At 31.2% G+C, this 15,957-nt stretch overlaps 1 protein-coding gene across 4 annotated transcripts in view; it reads right to left on the bottom strand.

Moving 5' to 3' along the window:
- Positions 1–15,957, bottom strand: part of LOC145296827 (protein CWC15 homolog A-like) — a 70,348-nt gene that overhangs the window by 47,879 nt on the left and 6,512 nt on the right. For all 4 annotated transcript variants that reach the window (XM_080142936.1, XM_080142938.1, XM_080142935.1 and 1 more), the window contains exon 2: positions 8,544–8,696. In XM_080142936.1, coding sequence (XP_079999062.1) covers positions 8,544–8,674 — 131 coding nt within the window. In that variant the 5' untranslated portion in view covers positions 8,675–8,696. The remainder of the gene's footprint in view (positions 1–8,543; positions 8,697–15,957) is intronic.

The raw sequence follows: 15,957 nt of genomic DNA on the forward strand, positions 1-15,957 counted from the left end.
AATAAGCATTCCAATGATGTTAATCTATTTTTTTATGCGTTCAATGTTTTTATACTCCAAGTTAAAAATGAAAAAAATAAAACGGTAAAAAAAAAAAAAAATTGACAACAGCAAAAGGGAAACTGTTTTTTCAATGTTTACATTTCATTTGGATACACATCCTCGAGGTTAAATTAGATAGGATAGGGCTGAAATTTTACAGGCTATATAAGAATAGAAGTCCATCTCTACTGGACTGATTTCTATTTTTACGACCACAGGAAGCAAAGTTACGACCGAGCAAAGTTGACAAAGAATATTTAAAAATTGATGAGATAAATCAGTACATATCATCCATTTTCATATAGATAATAGTTTCTGAATTATTTTCATATATAATTATTTGATAATTATTAATTGTGCGGAAATTTCTTTAAACTTATCTTTTATAGAAATTAAAATCTGTTTAACGAGGAAAACGGCTCACTATCGAGGCCACTTCGTTTGTATTCTCTTAAAAATAAAAAACTGCTGTTTCTGCTTTCAAAACGAAAGCAGAAAAATCAATTTCATTTTTTATTTTGAGTTTGTCAATTTAAAAAAATTATTCTCAAATTTAATTTACAAACAATACTATTTTGTTGTTTTTAACGCTTTTAGTACGCATGTACTACAAGCGTTAAAAAACAACAAAATGTACAAAGTACATGATTTCTGTTTTCATTGTATTTATACTTCTTACTTGTACTTAAGGTAGAATTGTTTTTTAGTGGCAAATAAAAACACAAAACAAATAAAGAAACAAATATATAACAAATAAAAAGGTACTTGTGCACTTATGCTACCATGCTAAAATAATAAAATTATTTAGAAACCCATTCTTAACATGGGGAAGGAAGAGTGTTTTGTTAACTATTCTGTACTTTCATCTAACAATTAAATAAAATATATTGTGAAACTTGAATTTATTTTTAACTCATTGTCAAGACCATTTTTTCGAATCTGAAAAACAAACCCGTTTTTTTTTTTAACTGAGGCTATCTAAATAATAATAATAATTAAGCGGTTCGATAAAGAATTTCATTGTGATGTATTTTGTAAATTTTTACTTGTTTCCACCTTAACATTTTTCTTTAAAATGACTACCTGTTAAGGTTTTTGGGTATACTGAAAACAAATATCACATTCAAATTTTCCGCAAATAAGTAGCTTTCCGGATATTAAGCAATGTCATTTCTTATGTTATTGCTGTTGGCCATCTTGGTACATGCGTTTGCGCGTAGTTTCTCGGGGTTACGTTTGCGCGTTCGCGTGTACCAAGATGGCCACCAGCAATAACATAAGAAATGACATTGCTTAATATCCAAAAAACTACTTACTTGCAGAAAATTTAAATGCGATATTGGTTTTCAGCATACCCTAAAACCTATAAAAGTAATCATATTAAATGTTAAGGTAGAAACAAAGGAAAAAAATTACTGTTTTATTTCTTTGTTTACATAGTTGAATTTTCAGTTAAAACAACGGAATAGAAATGACAAACATTACCATCAACTGGTGAATATATAGTTGTTGCTTATCAGGATTTCTGGTATACTGGTAGTGTGAAAGCTACATCAAGAATTCATGTAGAGTATGATTTATGGTTGCATCTTAGAAAATAGGGTATATTTTGGGCCAGATAGAGAGGATTTACAAATTTGAAAATTGGACTGATCCCAAAATGCATAAGTTCTGGTCAACTATAGGAATTTCCATCTTTTACAGAAATCCAAAATCTATATGAAAAATTTTCTTCAATTTATTTCTGAGATTAATTCATATCTACTCAATTTTTTTTTCTTTGAAGGGAGTAGTAGATACCAACCATGAATGCTCTTTAGGCATTCAATGGCTACATGCCAGATTAAGCTCTCCTTTGGTGAGAAGATAGGAAAATGCCTGCTCTCAATAAAGCTATATTTAAATACTACTATAATACTTAGTTTTGTTCATGAATAGACACTCACTGTATGATACCATGCACCAGTTTGAAAAAAATTGAAATTTGTACATCTTAATTTATAATTCATCAGATTTGACTGTATAATCAGAAAGAGCACACAAGTTTACATAAGAGTGCCAAGTTTTATGAGAATAGCTTGAAAAATAAATAAATGGTGGCGAAATTATCGAATTTCTTGAAGTGTTGAGGTCCGTAATTTAGCCCACTTTTTCTAAAGAAAAATATCCATGGAAAAGCATAAATTTTGGCACTTAAAATTCTCATAACTTTTGAACTATTAATGGTATTTGCATAATTCAAACGGTTCTAAGCATCTTTTACATAGGTCTTTCTATGCAAGTTGATAAAATAACAATTATCTAAAAAGAAAAAATTAACTTGTAAAGCTACTTTCTTTCCTCTCAACATGCAAATGTATACGAGAACCAGAATAAAGAAAAAAGCTGTCGATTTAAAATCATCTCAGGGTTTGTTCTATTAATTCAAAATTAATAATGGTTCAGCAAGGAGGCTTCATTTCAGTGCAACAATTTAAGGTCTTCAGAGTCCAACTTTGAGAGTTTCAGCCCTACAATGTTAAGCCATATCTACTAGATTAAGTGAACAATCAATCAGGATAAAATTATACAACATATATAAATTAGATAAATAACTTTCTTCTGTTCTTGTCCAGAATTATATCGATATTAAAAAAACAAAAATAAAGACAAATCTGCATAATGTACATACCTATAACAGAACCAAAAAGAAAGAAATCAAATTTGAGTATCTGAGAAGTGATTGCCTCATCTGCTATTTTGATAAAATTGTCAAGAAGCAAAGAGTGATAACTCAACAATAATTCATCTTATTATGTTGTAATCTCCACGAATTCCCATTAATCACTTAAAAATGATTTTCTTATTTAAAAATAAAACATCATTTTTGGAATATGATATGTTTGCTTCATCATGAGTGCATACATCATACAGATTATTTTGTTTTTTAATACAGAGGGAATTTTGGAGAAAAACCATTCCTTCACTAAGCAGAAATGTGAGTAGCCAATGGCAAAAAAGGTGAAATCAGAATGAATTTTCTAACCCGATGGGGTCATGCTTCTCCTGTGTGCGCGAAAAGCACAACACAAAAAACAACTTGGATGATGAGGTGTTAATGGTAAGTAGTAAAAACACATTTAAAAATTATTTGAAAAATGTTTAATTGATCTTAGCTAACAAGAAAGTCAAAATTAAGAAAAAGACATGAACATGTAAAGGAGGTGGAGGACACATAAGGTCATTCTGTGAGGAAACAAAAAGTCATAATTCTGCTACCCTCAGGAAGACAAGACAGAAAGAGAGACAGAGAGTGAAAAAAAAAAAAAAAACAGAACAAAAGAGACATAATGTGAGAGTAAATAAGCCATAAAAAAGCAATTTGGCAAAAATCATTTTTTTTTTTATAATGAAAAATTTTTTTAAAGAATTATTTTAACAAAAAAAAAACTGTAAATCTGCTTTTTCACAAATAAAAATTTAAAAAACGCTTTTTTAATCCATAAAATAAAAACAATTCCACTAGAATGCTAAGATTCAACATACGACATAATCATGTTGACACACCGGTTCCCGCGGGGATCACCAAAGTTAAGCAACATTGAATCTGGTCAGTACTAAATGGGTGACCATTTGGGACTTCCAGATGCTGTATGTGCTCTCCGCTTAACTCACCATTGTTTCCGGTTGTCCTGGACTTCTACTTGTCACTGGACTAAAACAGTGCCGATTCAGGGGAGGTGTGGTTGGAATTGTGCCACCCTTGCCTCACAATTACACATGCAGCTGCCTCTACGGGGGGGGGGGTATCCTTTGTCTTTTGAGACTGAACAGAGGCATTAGCTAAGAATGCATATCCCTGTGTTAGGTAATAATTTAGATAAAAATATTGCAACAATAATAGAAATGCCGAAAAGAAAATTTGTTTTTTGCTCAGATATTCAAAGATAAAAATAAAGAAAAATGTGTATGATATACATAACTATGATAAAACGAAAATATGATATTCCAAAAATTACGAAAATTGATCAAGTACTTTTATTTTTATAAAGAAAATCATTTTAAGCAATTAATGGGAATTTATAGGTATTACAACATAAATGTCCAAGTTTAAATTATATTGGGTTATCTCCCTTGTTTTTTGTTTTTTTTTAGACTTTTCAAAATAGTGGACAAGAGCCGTTCTCCAGTTACTCATAAAATTTGATTTTCATATTTTATTTTTAATACTAGCAGGGCTAACCGGCGGGACCATATAAACAATGAGAAAATTAAAGTTGATTTTGAATATAATTGTTATTCTTTGGAGAGAGGAATTCTTAATGTCTATGTATCATTTGCTATTTCGAGCAACAGAATATTTTACCTACCCTAGGATGGCTATTACACATGTATGAAATAATTGTACCTTTCCTAGAACAGGTAATTTACAGAATGTATATGAAATAATTTTACCTTTTTGGGACGGGTAATTTACAACATATTTAAAATATGTTTACCTACCTTCGGACGGGTAATTTATATACATATATGAAAACAATTTAACATACTCTCGACAGGTATTGTACAACATATATGAAATAATTTCCCTTCCCACCAAGGCTACCATAATTTTAAGAAAATTTAAATAATTTTTAGAAGATGGACCATTAGGATTTCCAAATTAATACATAAATATATTGGGTTGGTCAGAAGTTCGCAACCCTTGCTTCACCATAAATTTCAACATTACTGCATTTCTTTCCTTCCTCACTATCGACACTATTATTATAAGAAAAATTATGTCATTTTTGGAAAATGTCTCAGCAGGATTTTAAAATTAATGCATAAATACATTGACAGTTAAATGATTAGACAACTCTTGCTTGATTATCAAATTCCACATTACTCTGTTTCATTTTTTCACCACTACCGACAACAAAAATTTTGGAAAAAAGACGTCATTTTCGGAAGATTACTCAGCAGGCTTTACAAACAAATATGTCGAAAAGCTTAGTGATTAGGCAACCCTTGCTTCACTACAAAATTCCACATTACTGTGTTCTTTCCCTCCCTACTACTAACACCATCATTTCACTTAAAATGATATTTCTTGACCAGAACTCAACAGGTTTTCCAAATAATTACATAAATGCATTGACGCAAATGATGATCAGGAAACTTTTACTTTACCACAATTTTCAATATTAATGTAGTTCTCTCTGCTTCCTACCACAACCACCAACAACACATTAGTAAGAGAAACGATGTTATTTCCGAAATATGATTCCATAGTTATTCCATACTTTTGGAATATGACATTGTGGAGATTGCATAGTGACCCCAAAATGGACATTACTCCCTCCAGTCCCACCCCAAAAGTAAAGGTTTGTTAATTGCTATAGAACTCCAGAGCACATTAAAAAGCAAAATAATCATGTGTCTTTCTACTCACCACTACAACTGTGACGTCATTCCCCGAAGTTAACATTTAAAATTCAGAAAAATATTGTTAAAACACATACAGAAATATTGTCTGGGCCGATTAATTCATTACAAAAGGACCAATCAATCAACTCACATTTCATCATTTTTCATAATTCTTAGATATGTTACTAATTTTGACAATCATTTTTTATAATTTTAACCCACATTATCGCCCCTCTTATGAAAATAATAATTTTGATATATTGTCTGGACCAATTATTTCATTACAAACAGACCAATCAATTAACTCACATTTCATCATTTTTCATAATTCTTAGATATGTTACTAATTTTGACAATCATTTTTTATAATTTTAACCCACATTATCGCCCCTCTTATGAAAATAATAATTTTGATATATTGTCTGGACCGATTATTTCATTAAAAAAACAGCAATCAATTAACTCACAATTCATCATTTTTCATAATTCCTGGATATGTTACTAATTTTGACAATCATTGTTCATAAGTTTAACCCACATCATCACCATATTAAAATGGTTTTCTTAAATAACTTTATTATTTCAGCACAGTCCGTATTCTGTATGTCAGTTTCTTATTCAATAAATTGGTAGGTGAAAGTACAAAATAGTTTTAAAAACCTCCCTTTCTTATATTAAGATTGGCTTTCTAAATAACGTTAATATTTCAGCACGGTCCTTATTCTGTATATCAGTTTTTTTATTTATAAAATTGTTAGGTGAAAGATACCTACCTTTCGATATTAAGAATGGCTTTCTACATAATAACAGCACAGTCCATATCCTGTGTGCCATTTTTCAATATTTAAATTGTTAGATGAAAGTATAGAATAGTTAAAAACATACGCTCCCCATATTAATAATGGCTTTCTGAATAATAATGCTATTATTTCAGCATGGCCCGTATTCTGAATGTCAGTTTCCCTTCCCCTTCTTTTAAAAATATATATGAAATAAAGTATCAAATCGTAAATTGCTTCAACCATTTCCAGGACTGATTCCATATCACCTCATCACTGAAAAATAGATACGAAATAAAGAAAATTTGAGATCGTAAACTGCTTCAGCCATTTTCAGGACCGACTCTATATCACCCCCCCTCTCTCTTACAATAAATATGGAATAAAGGAATATTGAGATCTTAAACAGCCTCAGCTATTTATGGGGCTGACTTCATATCCTACTTGTCTCTTATAAATATATGTAAAATCAAGGAATTTTGAGATCATAAACAGCTTCAGCCGTTCCCGGGCCTGACTCCATATCCCCACTTCCCCCTTCCTTTAAAATATATATAAAATAAAGTATTTTTGAGATCGTAAACTACTTCAGCTATTTCCAGGATTAACTTCATATACCCCTCTATTCTTAAAATATATTCTGTGTCGATTATTTTGTATCTTTGCTTTGTTTTTTTTAAGGAGGAGATAATGCCTGGTAGGAAACTATATTACGCTTACTTCGCCTTTTTGCTAAGATCAAAGTGTAGTATCTTTTCTGGTGCAGCATTTCAGTGACCCTCCCCATTCGTTTTTAAGGAGGAGATAATGCCTGGTGAAAACAACTTGGTTGCTTGGTCTTCATGACTGAGACAATTATTTTAAATTCTTAGGAGAAAATAAAGAATAGTAAAAAACATACCCTACCCTACCCATATTAAGAATGGCTTTCTAAATAATAACGCTATTATTTCAGCACAGTCCGTATTTCAGTTTTTTATTTAATAAATTTTTAGGTGAAAGTACAGAATAGTTTAAAAAATACCTTTCCCTCCCCATATTAAGAATGGCTTTCTAAATATTATTTCAGCATGGTTCGTATTCTGTATATTATTTTCCACCTCCTCCATCTTAAAAATATATACGAAATAAATATGAAATATATAGGCTTCCAAATTCAAAACCGCAAGTAAAGTTTAGGTATCATTTCATTCTTTTTTATTAATACAAGAAAAAAAAAAAAGGGGTTGGCGTTTATTAGCTAGAATTTAAATCAAGACGTCTAGCGTTCCAACATAATGTTGTGTTCTCTATTAAGTGTGCGCATACGTATGACCGCAAAAAAAAATTCTGCTCGGTGTTAATGTACATTTTACATGTAAATATGCCGATGTCTGTACGCGTTATTCATGCATGTAAACAAAGATATTATTCGCTATAAACCATCCTTGGTTAATGAATATTATTTCCTGGAAATTTCAGTGTTATGTGACTAGTAGTTTAAGAGTTTACCTGTTAGATATTTACACACACACATACATGTACTGTTTTATTTATATATAAAATATAAAAAGAAAAGGACTTGATCAATTTACATAATTTTTGGAATATATTTCCATTTCATCACGGGTACACATCATGCAGGTTTTGCTTTGTTTTTGAACATAGGAGAAATTCTGAACAAAATCAAAAATTCTTTATTTTTGTTTTTGAACATAGGAGAAATTCTGAACAAAATCAAAAATTCTTTATTTTTGTTTTTGAACATAGGAGAAATTCTGAACAAAATCAAAAATTCTTTATTTTTGTTTTTGAACATAGGAGAAATTCTGAACAAAATCAAAAATTCTTTATTTTTGTTTTTGAACATAGGAGAAATTCTGAACGGAATCAAAAATTCTTTATTTTTGTTTTTGAACATAGGAGAAATTCTGAACAGAATCAAAAATTCTTTATTTTTGTTTTTGAACATAGGAGAAATTCTGAACAGAATCAAAAATTCTTTATTTTTGTTTTTGAACATAGGAGAAATTCTGAACAAAATCAAAAATTCTTTATTTTTGTTTTTGAACATAGGAGAAATTCTGAACAGAATCAAAAATTCTTTATTTTTGTTTTTGAACATAGGAGAAATTCTGAACAAAATCAAAAATTCTTTATTTTTGTTTTTGAACATAGGAGAAATTCTGAACAAAATCAAAAATTCTTCAGAAAAATTCCCTAATGAGTAGAAAATACAAACCATCAAACTTGACTACTAGAAGTGTCATGAGAGAAAAAGAGTTAAGCTGGCATTTTTATTCATTTAAAGAATTTTCAGAGTAATTTTGTAGTCAATCAACAAAAATGTCTCACCTGTATTTTAGTTTATTATGAGATGGTAAATCTCTACTGGAATATTGTTTAGACAGAGCACTGAGGTCATTTTCTCCTTTGCCACGGCCTCCACGCGCTGGTTCAAATGTTGGCCGAGCTGCAGTTGTCATATTTTAAACAGCTGATTCTAGACTGAAAAGAAAGGGGAGTTAATTATAACAATACCAGAAGCAAAGACAATTTTATTCAAGTAAAATAAAATGGAGATTAAATATGAAATATATTCTTGTGAATGAATAATATTGCATTAATGAATGGCCAATTAATATTTTTTATAATTTGAAAATTATTCCAGACCAGTATAAATATCAAAATGACTGCTTGATCTGAATTTTGTAATCCTATTAACAAGGTGTACAAGGTGGGGCTTTCACATGAATGTTTGCTGTTTTTCATTTTATCCTCAAACATTTTTACATCATCTAACATTATATGTTTTTTGAGGTTGCTGATGAGCAGTGTGTAATCGCTTTTGACCGTAGTATCTTGCTTGTTGTGAAATGATTGTAAAAACCATCAACAATTCTGCCATTGTAAAATAAATATTACAATGCTACTAAGTTTCATTTTTTGTCCCAATCCAAAGTGCCTCTTTTTAGGGGAGATGGGGTCTATTCACTTAAAAAAAAAAGTAATCTTGTGTCTAATTTAGCCCACATGCCGAAGGAAGTAAATAGGGACTTCAAAATGATAAGAGAAAATTATTAAAAATTATTTTACTGTTTTTTGTTTTTTCAATAATTACCTAATCTTTTTTTTTTTTTTAATTATTTAACATTGAAATTAAGTTTTATCATACATTTTTCTCCTTCAATTACTTTAAAAAATTGCTTTTTTGTTTGCTATATTTAATGATTTATGAGGGAGGATTAGACTTGGTGTTTACTTATATTGGTGTTATCCTTTAAATATGGTTTGTAAGTATTTTTATTTAAGTTTAGAGTGACATGCTGTTTTTTTCTACACAACACCAGATATTTTTCCTACATGCTATTTTTTTTCTACACACTGTTTTTCTTTTTTTTTTTTTTACACGCTGTTTTATTCTACATGCTCTTTTTTTTTCACATAACGCCGGATTTTTTTATACACCTTGTTTTTCCTACACACTGTTTTTTTTTTTACACACTGTTTTATTCTACATGCTCTTTTTTTTCTATTACATGCAGGGTTTTTTATACACCTTGTTTTTTCTACACTCTGTTTTTTTTCTACATGCTGTTTTTTTTTTTTTTTTTTTACATGCAGGTTTTTTTTCCACATAATGCTGGAAAGAGTGACATCTTAAATACAAGTCATTTTATATTAATCAGTACATCTACTCTTGAGCCTAATTTTTTTCAATTCTATGTATATAATTTTCTTAAGAGTTTTCTCTGTTGCCTTTGTTAGAATCTATTTTAGCTAATCCACCATCTCTATATTGGCAGATATCTGTATTATCAAATATATTTGTGGGAGTACCTAAAATAACTCCACAAGATTTGATGCCTCTGCAGAATTCTCCATCAATCATAAAATGGATTCCTAATTCTATCGAACATAAGCTTAGCAATAACTCTAGCAACGAAAATGTATATAAGAAGTCAAGCAATCTTTACAACACCAATTTAAAAAAAATAATGGGTTTCATAATATTGAAATTAAATACAAGCAACAATAAAATTAAAAATAGAAAAAAAAAGTATATAATCTGGTATACACTTCTCTATAATAAGATGTTAAAAACAAAACTTGGCAAGAAATTCCTAAATTTCATCCAAATACATTTTCCTGTAAACAATTCCTTGCACAAAATGTTCAATAAAAATTATCTCTCCTACAGTTGCTGCAAAAACAGAAATGATGAGTTAAGCATATAACAAAATACTAAAAGAGAACAGTAAAGAAAAAATAATGTGTATAAAAAAGTGACCAGTATAGCAACAATAAAAATAACACTAAGAAGAACAAAAATATAACCTTTAGAAATAGTAATAACCTAAAGCTTAACAACAACACTACAAATAGAAATAAGTTAATAATGAAGAGAAAAATTATAACTGTAGAACTCATGCATTTCTTCACTATAAGATAAATGTCTAATCAAAAGCATTGTTTACCAAACCACAATATTTGCCTAAGAAACCCTGGACAAGAGGTAATACATGGGTATGATCTCTTGATTTTCAAACAAGTTATGACCTTAAAAACACATTCAATAACAAAAAAAAAAAAAATGCTGAATAAAAACAGCACTAGCAACATTATTGGGAATTCAAAGAAAACAGATGCTTGTCAAATGGAAAATAGTACAATAGGCCCGTACATCTAGGAATTTAGATTATATCTGAATAAAAAAATTTTAATTCTACAGTTTAAAGACCTTCAAAGCCTATTAAACTGTAGAAGTAAAATAGCAAAAAATTGTATATACACAGAAAAAACACCATGTGTATATATAAAAACATGTGGTAACATGAATTTCATGCCTTTTATGATGATTACCTATAGGGATGAAACGTGGAAAATTCTGTGAAGCTTAAATGCGATATATATATATTTTCGGTGCTAGTGCACTTACTGATTTACGCTATTTTTTAAATCGTATTTCCAAGTTTAATTAAATTTTTATGATATGTTTTTTTATTCAATTGTAAGGTTAAAGTACAGAATAGGTACAAAACACCCTCCCCTCCTCATGTTAAGAATGGCTTTTTAAATAATAACATTATTATTTCAGCACGGATCAATAAGTGCACTAGTACCATATTTTCATAACTTATTAGCTCAACTCGTGTATGGAGCACTGTTGAAGTAAATACTGAAAATCAATATAGTAGAACTCTGGAATACGGTGGCCCTGGGATACGGTTTTTTTCAGGTTACGATGTGGAATACAATGTTTTTCCGGTTCCTGGTTACAGCATTTGCCCTGCCTTACGGTGGTATTTATAATGTTATTTGATTATATATACATGTGTATTATATACTGTACTGTATTTTGTTACTAATTTTTAATGTCATATTTCGGGGTTTCTACTGTACATGAAATATTATATTTTTTTATGATATTGTATTGAATACATGAAAAATATGTGTACATAGTAATCATAGAAACCGATGTCAATGTGATAAAAAATGTTGTATAGATGACAAAAATGATTTCATGTAATTGTTTTTTAAATATTAGATGAGGAACCATATTGAGTAAAAATATATTATGCATGTAATCAGAAAAAAAAAACGTTTGAAATGTGTAAATATACAAAAAATGTGTAAATAGGCAACAAAATCAAGTCTAATAAACCAGAATTATCGTCTTACGTAAAAACGGAGGGGAGTTACTGAAACAAAACAAGCACTGCTGATTTTGTATTTATTATTACATAGCCAATTTTCTATTGAATATCATATTGTACTTAATACACACTATGACTTTCCAAATAAAAAAATAAATGACTTCAGTGCTATCAGTTACAATCGAAACCAAAACATTTAGCACACCAGCCATGTTCCCTACTATTTGAGCTAAACCAACAGACAGATAAAAAATTTTTTTAAATTAAACCATTTTTAGTTATGATCAGTTTTACGCATGCAAAACTAATACAAATATGTCGACAAGTTGAAATGAACATTTTGCATTTCAACTTGCGGACTTCAGGATGCATTATTCATCTGCACAAAGATTTTACTCATTATAAACTATCCATGGTGTATGATTATTATTTCCTGTTAATTTCAATGTTATGTGCCCAATAGTTTAAGAGTTTAATAGGTAAATATTGTAAATATTTATATTTACACACACACAGGCACATAAAAAATCTTGTGAAATAAATAATTTTAGTGCATTATGTTGTCTGATGTCTGTTTACATGATTACCATATATATTAATTTTTCTTTTAACTCGTTGATCTTCATTTTAGAAAAGTAGTTTCAGAGATTTGACTGCGTGCTGAATTGATTTATCATCTTTGGTATGTGAAAAACTTTTTACAACAATATTTATTTGCATTGTTACATTAGGTTCTGACTCAATTTTGTTGATGCAGATAGGAAAGACAGTTGAAACTCTAATTACAGATAAATAAAGTGCTCCTTCAGTCTTTGACAGACTATGGATACCCACAAAGGGGTGCCTGTGCATGAAATTTTTGTGGTATGAGGTGCGCAATCTCCAACCACACCTCTCCTGAGTCGACATTGTTAAATACCAGTGGCAAGTGAAGCGTCTGTACAGGATGACTGGAAACAAATGCAGAGATAAGCAGAGATTACATACAGCACCTAGAATTCCCAAATGGTCACCCATCTGGTTCTAACCAGGCTCAATATTGCTTAACTTTGGTGATCTGACGAGAACTGGTGTGTCAACGCGATTATGCCGTACACACAATATATATAACAGCAATGTAAATAAACATCTACTTCACCAGATTCCTAGTTATGAAATATCTGGAAATGTCCTCTCAACAATCAAATCTTTTCTTTGATAGATTCATAGAAGTAGTTATTGATGGGCACAAGTCTGAAGCACATAGTATCAATGCAGGTATGCTTCAAGGATCTATTCTGGGCTCAACCCTCTTCTTGATCTCCATAAACGATCTAACTCACATTCTAAGATCATTCATCAATATTTATGCAGATGACAATCTACGGCAACACTTCAAAAAGCATTAATGACCAAGATCTTTGATTCTCTCTCTTCTGATTGTGAGCACATGATGCAATGGGGAAGAGGTGGTTGGTTACTTTTAATGCATCCTAAACCAAGCTTTTCTTTTTTCAACACCAATGCTCTGATTCCCACTTGATCCAATTAAAATGAATGGCTCTTGTCTTGGGGAAATCTTCTGCTTTGACAAGTTTTTGGGACTGACCTTCACTCCTTACCTAAAATGGAATACCTATATCGAATTTGTTGCCAAGATCATTGGAAAAATGGTGCAATCATTCTATCGCTCCAGAAAGTATCTCACTGCTGATGCAATTGTTTACCTGTATAAGAGCCAAATATATTCTAAAATGGAGTACTGTTGTCAGATCTGGGTAGGTGCTGTTGAAAGCAGCCTTTCTTGCCTTGACAAAGTACAAATCGACTTTGCTATCTAGCAAGTAATATTCTCTTCTCTTCTCCCTACTATCTTCTTCACAACAAAAACTCGTCTAGCTACAACAACTGTCAAAAATTTTCTTTTCTCCCTATCTCTGCCTAAAACTAAATGAAACTGCCAGGAGAAAATTTTCTTTCCTAGAACTGCCCATCTATCGAATAAATTACCATGAGACTGCTTCCAGCTGACTGCAACATTGTTGTATTCAAGCCCAATATGAACAAATTTTTGTTGAGTAGTCCTCTTAAATAATTGGATTCTACCAAACTTCCACTATCATTACCAATCATCATGGTGTTGTCTCACCACCAACCTGGCACTCATTAACCCTTATCCTTGAGTGGCCTCCGAGCAACCAATATATATATATATATATACTAGCCTGGGTGCCCGGCATTGCCCAGGTATTTGGAGGTGTTTGCTGAGCAAAAAAAACAAAAAAAAAAAAAAAAAAACAGTTGTAGTAGACAGGCAGGCTCGAACCCAGGAAACCAATAATATCTACTAAATTGTTATGTCGAAATTAGTAACATATCCAAAACTTATAAAAAATGATAAACTAGAGAATTAATTAATGAAAATAGCTTTCAAAGACATTGCAAGTTATACTTAGATAATAAACAGGGGAGGTAACTGTGTAACACCAAAGAGAGGCAGCGTCAGACCATTAGGGTCGATGTGACACTTTTATTTAACGTTAATATTTTATCCCGGGCAATATCGGGTAATTGAAAGATAGATGTTAAGATCTCATTCCGGGCAACACCGGTTAACTAAAAGATATATGTTAATATTTTTGTCCCGGGCAGACATCGAAAAAGAAAAGACCTCACTGAATTCCAATTCTGTCAAAACATTTTTTTTCCTTTCTGTTTTTTTGTTGATACACTTTTGACACTTGAAACGGAATAAGTGCTTCAGCCAAGTTGAAATGCCCAAACGAATTCAAAGCATAATTCGATTGTTGATATTTTTTTTCTCTGATTTGAATTCGTATGTACGCATTAGTCAGGTTCAAAGAGTGCGCCGACCGTTTATGGTTGACAAATTCGGGGACACAATTCATATGTCAGCTGGAATAACAACAGATAGATTATGTTTTTGCTTTGAACTAAAAACTACATTTGTTGGCGTCACAAAATATATTTGTGACAAGATCAAAACAAAGATAAATAATTTCTTTGGAATTAAAATTTCACACACGCATTTGTCGGCTTCAAAGAATGTTTGTCGAATCAAATATTAAATGATTTTGTATGACTCTGATAAAACCATTTGAACCCAAAATAACATTCCCAACTGTTTGCAATCTCAAACCGAATCGCAGTTCGGAAATATAAATCAATAGATTTTTGTCACCGACAATTTTCAATAACATATTTTGTCGAGATGTTAACAGGAATAATAAAGTGTTTATTTCCTTTGATAATGACACGTGTCACATCTAAGGGCAGAATTAACAAAGCATTTTTTTTTGTTTTTTTTTTGGACGCAGTTTTCTTACTTACGCGGTTATCGCGTATTACGCAGTTTGGAAATTATCCAATGAGAGAAAACTGGTTATCTTCCATCGGGCGTTTTTTATTGATCGGGGAGGAGTTAGAATTATTCTTGGATTGTGGGAGGTGGCCAATTTCTGTCATCAGTCAAATTATCCAATGAGAGAGAATCAGATGATTTGGTTATCGAGCACTCTGATTGGTCGGGAAGGAATTGGGAATTGCCGCCCTGCCCAGTGCTCTACTATATAAAGACCAAGAGAGTCAGAGCAAAACAGAAGAGAAGAGGAGAAGAACAGAAGAGGAGACCAGAAGAGGAGAAAACAGAGCAAGTCCAAGAGTCAAGCCACCTCACCGCTCCTCTCTCTCTCCTCCCTCGCCTATTGCCTGATAACTAAAAAGGGTTAAATTAATGGACCTGTGAAGCCCCACTTAAAAGTTTAAATGCTTGCTTACAAATTCATACTCCAAACTGTACATGTGTTTGTATATATTTCTTTTATAGTTTTCTTTTAATACATTCCATATAACCCAATCTCCGGAGTTTTTGTTTATTCAAAATTCTTGATTTGGTGATGTGCTGATGTTTTCATTCTTATTTTTTTTTATTTGTGAAACCGCTTCCGTCAACGAGCACCCGGTATCTCCGAAGACGAAATATCTAGACGATCACAGAAGATCCGACCCTGTGGACATTGCAGCAAAGACGATTCCACCAATGCACTGAAGAAGGGCTTACTGGGTGACGCGACGTACCGGCGGGGTTTCATAACTGTAGTCTGCCTTGTTAC

Source organism: Euprymna scolopes, chromosome 17, assembly GCF_053919585.1.
Source record: "Euprymna scolopes isolate OS-2025 chromosome 17, ASM5391958v1, whole genome shotgun sequence".
NCBI classification, from domain to species: Eukaryota; Metazoa; Mollusca; class Cephalopoda; order Sepiida; family Sepiolidae; genus Euprymna; species Euprymna scolopes.